The sequence below is a fragment of the Eleutherodactylus coqui genome, chromosome 9, assembly GCF_035609145.1.
Source record: "Eleutherodactylus coqui strain aEleCoq1 chromosome 9, aEleCoq1.hap1, whole genome shotgun sequence".
NCBI lineage: Eukaryota > Metazoa > Chordata > Amphibia > Anura > Eleutherodactylidae > Eleutherodactylus > Eleutherodactylus coqui.
The window spans coordinates 88,712,073-88,720,719 of NC_089845.1; the positions used below are offsets into that span (position 1 = coordinate 88,712,073).

Genomic DNA, 8,647 nt, shown 5'->3' on the forward strand with positions numbered 1-8,647 from the left:
AAGAGCCCTTAAGAAGCCATACAATGTGCATGTGACTGCTCAGCCAATTCCGGGTTTCAGCTGTCATTGAAGAATCGCCATTAAAGCTTATGATTGACTAAGCAGTCATATGCACAAAGTATGGCATCTTCTGGGTTCCGAGCAGCGGGGACTGGGGCGCTAGTGCTGGATCGGGAGCTGCTAGAGTAAGTGAGTCTCAATTTTTTTCTTAACTTTACACCATTTTAAGCCCGTACAAGTCTCTGAAAACCCCTACAACCTATTAACTTTGTTTTACTAAAGTAGATTCCCATCAGCTGAAATGTAGAACCTATTCCCAAACATGCAAGTATTCACAGAAAAAAGGTTCCAGTAACCACTTAGTAAGAAATAAAATTGCTTCTTTTATTGAGGCAGTATTAAAATCCATAGTGGAACAGAGAACGCCGCCTTCATGGCCCTTAGTCATAACAAGTGTTCTTTCACTTTAGCAAGAAATAAAAAGTCCACATTTTTAGTATTTGTTTTCCTTAACTCCTTGGAAAAGTGCAAGACGTTAAAACCTGTCTTTAACTACTTGAAAATTACAACATGGGAAGGAGCACCAGGCAGTGCTAGAAAATCTCAATTAGAAAGTATAATTTAATAGAACGGGTATTGAACCAAATTCATCGATTAATGCAGATGATATAGCGCTCGCATTGATTCAAAGCAAACGATTTAGTGCTGAGAGCTCAGAGCCAAAATGATGCTACAAAACTCAGTTTAATGCTGTCCTTGAGAATTCCTTCACAAAGAAATTCTTTGTAATATTCAGGGACTCGCTAGAATGCGGTATATGTCAGTGGGATCCCTAAGGATTGTATTTTGTACTCTTAGAGCTGTTATGAGCCTACATTATATCCAAGGAGTAATTTTCCTTAGGGGTGCCCGGCTCGCTTGTGTCAATATTACAACATTTTAAGTCACGTACAGTATATGCTTCTGGGAACAGAGCAGGAGCCAGCCAGACTCATAATGGTCTGCATTCATTAATAAAGGCAGAAGCTTCTGTCCCTCCATTGCCCACAACAGGGATGCCTCTCCAGTCAGATGGGACTCGTACACACACATTTAAAGAGAGCTTTATTCTGAGTGGGCAGGAGATGAAATGCAGGACTTGCAGGCATTTCCGAAATCTGCTATATGCCTGAGCATTGGGATGACCTTAATAGGTCAGAGTAGAATGCAGGTCAAAAGACTTATTATCTGGACTGTTGGAAAGCAATTGCTTTTGTAAGGGAAGAAAAAAAGCAGTAAAATAAGAAGAAGAGCGCTTAAAGGCAGAGCGCATTGTTGAAAGCCTTGTGTCTGTGAAAAATGGAATGCAGCTCGGATAAGAATAGCGAGGAGATACGAGGACCACATCCCAACATTGCCCCTAGATCTCTACTAGATTTCCAGACGTGTATTGGTAATTAGCCGTGGACAGTGATGTAGAACTACAAGACTCGAGGTTGCAGGGAAGAGATGCTGAGACTTGTGGTTGCACAACAGCTGGACGATGAGGGTTGACTGTCTCACTAAAGTAAATACTGTTTGAGGTAGATAGAATCCTTGGCAGCAGAGGCACGTAGTACAGTAGACCATAATTAGTTAATCAGTAATGATAAATTACTTCTGTTTGTGTTCTTGAACTATCAAAAAAATAACATGCTGCTCCAGTGCTGTCACCATCTGTCGAAAGGATTTTGTACTGTATATCGCGTATTCTCTGCTTCTTTCTTCTGGAGTTAGACATCCAGATACGGCGTCTGTTCATTCAGCTTGTCACTTTTATGTTGGTTAAAGACAACATGGCTTAAACTTTATTTATATTGTTGCTACATTGTAGCAATTTGCAGATTCAGAGACTTTTAGTGGAAATACTTTAAAAAAACACTGGATAGTTCATGGATTATAAAGCGGTTGAAGGTTTTTTTGGGAAGCCCTTTGCAAAATAACCATATATTTTAATGATAGGGGGCTTTTGAATATTTTGTCTGGCGCAACTATATTGGCAGCATAAAACAACTGATTTGGGCACTTCCTAAACAGCTCCCTTCTCTTAAAATGGAGGTATAATACTGGATAGTACAATGAACATGCTATATTCTTATTATGTTATGAGCTGAGCATTTGCCATTGTGAGGGCATACAACATACCGTGCTGGCGGTGCCAGGTCCTTCGCCACTCCCAGTTATCTGCTTGCTGCAGTTATGATGTCCCAGGACGGGGACATGAGACAACTGCAGGTAATCACCAGCCAAAGTAAGCCAGTGATTGGCTGCCGTGATCATATGTCCCTGTGTTAGGACGTCATTGCTGCAAAGAAAGTAGAAAGTGTCGGGGATCGGGTGAGGCGAGTATGCCTTTGTTTATGTTTAACACAATACTGAGCAATTCTTAACTTTTTTCTCCTCTGGACAACCTCTTTAACTACCGTAATTACATAATTCAGCCTCTTCTACTCCTTTTTCATTTTGAGTTATTATCCTTTAAGGGATTAGCCCATGAAGATAAGTTGCCCCCAGGACAGAGGACAACTTGCTGATTGGTGGAGATCCAACCACTGGAACCACCATTGATCCTAATAATGGAGGTCTGGAGCATCCCACAGGGATGGCAGCGGTGGTCACACTTGCGTGCTATATTGCCATCTTCAGTTGTCCCATTGAAATTAATGGATCAGTGCTGTGCATGTTTGACCACTGCCTGCTCAATCATTGGCCACTTCAAAACCCTGTTCTCGTGAATGATGGAGGTCCTGATAGTTTGACCATCACCCATCAGCAAGTTATTCCTTATCCTGAAGATGGGGGAAAACTTTTTTCATGGGACAATCCATTTAGTCCTGCATTTGGCTATGAATTGTATCCAAACTGGTCTACTAGAGTTCCAGATGGTCCTCCAATGGTCTCAGGCTCTTACACAGTAATAAACCATAATGGCTCAACAAAAGGCAAACCCATTTGGACATGACTAACCCATTTGGAGCCAGTCATTTGCCACTAGGGTTTATTCTTTATGGGTAAATTTACAAATTATTGATTACACCTTATTGATGTCTTGTGTGCATAATGATCGCAATGATTATAAAGACGATGAAATTAGACATCATTTACGTGTTTCATAGATCTTCAATATAATTTAGTCCGGTGGGCCTAAGGAACCTCATGATAGGACAGTTAGATATGTGGTTGGCTATGTATGACCTGGTTGATGTACAAAGTGACTCTATAAGTTTATTTTACCGCTATAAATTGGGCGTCCCGAGTCGGTATAAAGACATGTTCACGACTTGTATAACCTCATATATTGTTTCAAGGTTTTATGTTTTAAACATGTCTGAAACTTTGACTTCTTTGTATTTTTAAACTGCAGAGAATTGCTTTCTATGACCTGACCAAATCGTATCCGATCCATATATAATTAACCCTTCCCTATGAGATGTTTGTACATATCCTGTCCTTATTGATCAATTGCTGTGGCATTGCTTCTTCCCGGCAGTATGAATTTACTTTTAAATATTTATTATAGTCTTGCTTGTGTTCCGTCCATAACATTTTCAGTTATTTTCCCCTAGAAATGCCTAAATATGTCTGGCATGGGGGCTGCGTACTACATACTGAGTCATTTTTCTTTTTTCTTGTCTTTCAGAATCACACAATGACCCAACATAACAGTTAATGTAAAAAGCAGACTCATCTGAAGATCATTTGGAGGCACAGAAAAGGGAACACGTTTTAATCTTTGCACGAAACTTTGATTGTTTATGTATATTATCCCAAAAAGCATTGTATTTTACCATAAAACTTGTATTATTGGAACTGTTGGATGTTCATGTGTTTGGACTTTTGAGCACCGGATAAACTTATTGTATATACAGTGTTGCACATGTATTATGTTGTTCAATATGAAAATAGTCTTATAAAGACAGCCGACTTGGGCCCTATTCAAGGCGAAGGAATCGAAAACCTGGAAAGAAAAAGGCTGACGTAAATGTGCTTCTTTGCAGGCAAACCAGGAAAAAGTGTTGTTTTTATTCCAGTTGTATTCCAACTGCCTTTCCAGTAGTTCTTGGTCTTTAATTGTCATTTTAATATAAAACAGCTGACAATTTTTTTTATACTGCAGCAGAAGATTCTTGCACAAAATATAAAAAAAAAAGCTTTTCTCATTAAATGGAAAAAAAAATCTTGAATAAGGCCTATATAAATATATACATACATACATACATATATATATTTGTAAGCCTTGCGGTATGGCAGATAGCATTACCATATATGCAATAGTCGTTATGTAGATTGTCCCTCCGACTTTTCTCCGGAAGACCATTTTGTTGCTTTGTGTGTCCGAATTTTTTCGTTTCCTTTTTTTTTCTTTCCTTTTTTATATTAATGATTACACACAGACAAAATTCTTGAATCCGTTAACCCAACTTGTATGTTACTGTTATTAATGTTTACTCTGCCGTCTAAACCTGGAGATTACTGGAATTGTTTTCCAAAAGAAAATAAATTCAATTTATCAATTAATCATATCAATGCAAATATTGTTTCTTTTTTTAACTACTATTTGCTCCATAAGTGGGTTGGCCCACCAATAACATTTATCGCCTATCCATAGGATAAGAGATAAATATATGATTTCTGGGTGTCTGACTGCCGAGACCCCACCAGTCAAGAGAATGGGGGTGCTAAGTCAGTTGTGTGAATACAGTGGTAATCGCACCCACACTCACTGGCGTAACTATAAGGGATGCAGGAAAAGCGGTTGCACCCGGGCCCATAAGGCCTCTCCTCTTCATACAGGGAGCCTAGTACTATGAATAAAGCATTGTAGTTGGGGGCCCTGTTACAAGTTTTGCATTGAGGCCCAGAAGCTTCAAGTTATGCCTCTGTTACTACTGTTTCATTTGCTGCCTTTGGAACTGACAGAGATTGCTAATTGCTGTACTGTACTATAGACAATGAATTGAGCAGTAGTAATCATGTATGACCAATGTTCCATTCACACAGGAGACTCAAAAGACCCATTTTCGGGATAAGTGGGGATCCCAGAGAGTAAAATCCTAGCAATCGTTCATCTATCATGTTTTCTGTGGATACATGATAAATGATGTTGGTGGGCCAACCCCTTTATATATAGGCATCTGTGTTGATAAGAAGCCAAATATCTCATATGGGTTTGTTTCTGATTGCTAAGATTTAGGCCTCATGTCCACGGGGAAAATCAGGCCCGCTACGGATTCTCCATGGAGAATCCGTAGCGGGTCCCTCTGCCCCACGGACATGAGGGCTGAAAATAAGAATAAACTTTCCCGCAGTGGACCGTGCAGATCTTCACTTCTTCACAGCCGGATCTTCGTTCCTCGGCTGGCGGCGTGCCGCGCGCATGCGCCGGGGACATCCGCCGGGCCGAAGAAAGAAGATCCGGTCGCGAAGAAGAGAAGATCTGCACGGTCCGCTGCGGGTAAGTTTATTCTTATTTTAGGTCTCCTGCAGATCCGGACGGCTTCCATAGGCTTTAATAGAAGCCTGCGGGAGCCGTCCCCGCGGGAGACCCGCACCTAAATGGAGCATGTCCATGTTTTTCATGCTCCATATTTTTTTAAAATCACTTTTATTGACCATCCGCGGGTATTTATCTACCCGCGGGTGGTCAATGCATCCCTATGGGGTGCGGATCTGCGTGCGGGAGAAGAGTTAAAATCCGCTGCAGATACAAATGCACCATGTCCTGAGTGAATATGTTGTGACATGCATTATGAAAAATCTAAGAGTAGATATTGCATGTTGCATATATACAGAGTGATACTTTATTGCTTATTAAATGGAGCGGAGACCTATTGAAAGCGTTATGTGCCGACTAACAACACAAAGAAGATCGTAGAATATGAGCTGAGTGTAGATGCCAAGCATGGAGACAGTATAGTGTGGTCATTGAAGACTGGAGTGCCTAATTATGGCAAAACCACAAAAGCGACCATCATTATTAGGCTCGATACATGCAGCGTGTATTTCTACGCTTTCTTCATGGAGTTTTCATTGGTATCTTTCATAGTGGTTTCTTTTCGCTCAAAAGCATTGCAGTCACATGTTACATTGAAGTCTATAGCAACATATTAAAAAAGTTTAAGTACACAGCATTTTGGTTTTGCCATCTTTCTCACATTTTTGCAGTCGAAACCTATTTTGTTAAAACATGGTACGCTCTAACTGTCATATTTTAGGGGTATTTCCCACATAAGCTTCTCTATAAAAGTGGAGAGATTCTAGAAAAAAATGTACAAAATAAAACACACAACAAAAACGCCTGTAAAAAAAACACCATTAAAATGTTTTAAAAGTTTAGCTTTTTTTTACAAAAGCTTTAAAATGCTGAAAAAATTGCGTGTAGAGGAGTCCTTAAAGAGAAAAAAGGCTTATTTATATACAAGATCTGCGGAGTCTTTGCTGTGGAGAAATGATTTTTACGTTTGCCATTAGTTACCTGGAGTTAAAGAAAATAGTTGCACAAAAGTTCCAGGCTGCAATCCTCATTTGTTATTAGTCTACCTGATATGTACTGTGAAATCTGCTCCAAGTTTCAGACTTTTTTCATATTGACATATCATTTCATGTAGTGCAGATATAGCAATCCTTAACATAACTGTTGGTACCTGTTGCAGCCGTTCTGAGGTTCCCACCTTGCTTTCAGGCCAGTCCAGGGTTTAGCAGCATTCCTATCTCTCCTGGAGCTGAGAGGTGTGGTGGTTGCAAGATTAATGTCAGTCAGCACCTGGCGCTAAGTAGCTCTGCTGCTATTTAAGCAGGGCTAACTGTTACTCCTGTGCTGGTCAATGATTCACTGCAGTTCTATGTTGGACAGTGACGGAGCAACACAAAGTGGTGGAAGCTCTGCTGGATAAGCTAAGTTCTTTGCTGTTTGGTTTGGTTTTGTTCTCCTTTTGTTTTGTGCTAGGGCTCCCAGTTAGGGACTGGTTAGTGGCCCAGGTTCGAGTGCAGGCTCGCACTTATTAGCGCGGTCAGTCTGCCGAGTAGGCAGGGTCCCCTCCCGGGTTAGGGGACGATAGGGAGAGCATTCCCCTTTAGTTTTTGTTTCCTTTTGCACGGTTGTGCCTTTGATTTATGTTATTGAGGTTGCACGTTCTTAGGACGCAACAGATTGACCAGCCCTTACCTACTCAGGGAGATTCTGTGCTGTTACTATGAATCCCCTTGAGGTTTTGTCGCACCAGCTTGGCACGCTGGCTGCTGAGCTCGCTGAGATAAAACAGCGACAAACTGCGCTGCAGGTTCCCAGCAAGGAACCAAAAATTGAGCTACGCGACCGTTTTTCTGGTGATAGGCAGAAATTCGGATCCTTTCGGGATGCCTGTAAGCTCTATTTCAGACTGCGTCCTGTGTCTTCAGGGGACGATGCCCAGAGGGTGGGGATTGTCATGTCTAGACTCCAGGGGGCGCCACAGGCATGGGCTTTTTCATTACCCCCAATGTCTGAGGCCTTGGACTCGGTGGATGACTTTTTTGCTGCATTGGGTCTAATCTATGACGACCCAGACAAGATATCGGTGGCTGAAGGGAATATCAGACGTTTACGACAGGGAGACTCCTCTGTCGAAGATTATTGTGCTGGGTTTCGACGTTGGGCAGCAGAAACCCAGTGGAATGACCCTGCTTTAAAGAGCCAGTTTCATTGGGGTCTATCCAATAAAATCAAGAATGTACTGGTAGGTTATCCAGTACCACGCAGTCTTGATGAGGCCATGTCTCTGACTATCAAAGCTGGGAGACGGATCAGGGAGAGACATCAGGAACTCTCCATAGATTCTGGCTTCTTATCAGCGGATGTGGAGGAGCCCATGCAGTTGGGGTCTCTGGCTGCCAGGGCTAGGAATGGGAACAAAGTACAGTGTAAAGGTCGTTGCTTTTCCTGTAACCGCATTGGTCGCTTGGCTCAGTGTTGTCCCCGTCATAATTGCCAGCCAGGACTTGATTACCGGGAAATTACTGAGGGGGCCCCTCTAGGCCATCAAATTGCCTGGATATCACCCTCCAGACTGGTGCTCCCTGCTGAGATCCTGTCTGATAGTGTGGGCAGCCCCATAAGAGTCCTTCTGGATTGTGGAGCTAGTATTAATTTAATACATCGGGAGACGGTCAGACGTTTAGGCTTAGAGATGAAGGCTCTGGAGTTTCCCATTCCCGTATCCGCCATTGATGCTGCTCCACTATCGCAGAGAAGTCTGAGGTTCTGTGTGCCTAACATCCGTTTAAAAGTTGGGCTGTTCCACAGGGAGATTATAACATTATATGTCATAGAATCCCTCCCTTCGCAAGTAGTCTTGGGGCTGCCTTGGCTACGTCTACACAACCCGGTAGTAGACTGGGAGAAGGGGGACATTGTTGAATGGAGCCCTGGTTGTCTGTCCGGTTGCATTTCTGTTGATATAGCTTCTACTCAGACAGAAGAGTTCCCGGAAGTCATTGCCGACCTCTCTGAGGGGCTTCCCCCAGTGGGGGCAGACAAATTACCACCGCACAGACAGGGAGATTGTGCTATTAAACTTCTCCCTGACTACGAGTTCCCCAGGAGCCGTATACCTCCTCCTGAGAGACTGACGCTCAAAGCTTATACCCAAGA

General features: G+C 42.3%; 1 protein-coding gene across 5 annotated transcripts in view; it reads left to right on the forward strand.

Annotated features, from left to right (window-relative positions):
* Positions 1-4,541, forward strand: part of ZNF521 (zinc finger protein 521) — a 332,314-nt gene extending 327,773 nt beyond the window's left edge. For all 5 annotated transcript variants that reach the window (XM_066579656.1, XM_066579658.1, XM_066579655.1 and 2 more), the window contains one exon: positions 3,659-4,541. In XM_066579656.1, the coding sequence (XP_066435753.1) occupies positions 3,659-3,688 (30 nt within the window). In that variant the 3' untranslated portion in view covers positions 3,689-4,541. The remainder of the gene's footprint in view (positions 1-3,658) is intronic.
* The last annotated feature ends 4,106 nt before the right edge of the window (positions 4,542-8,647 follow it).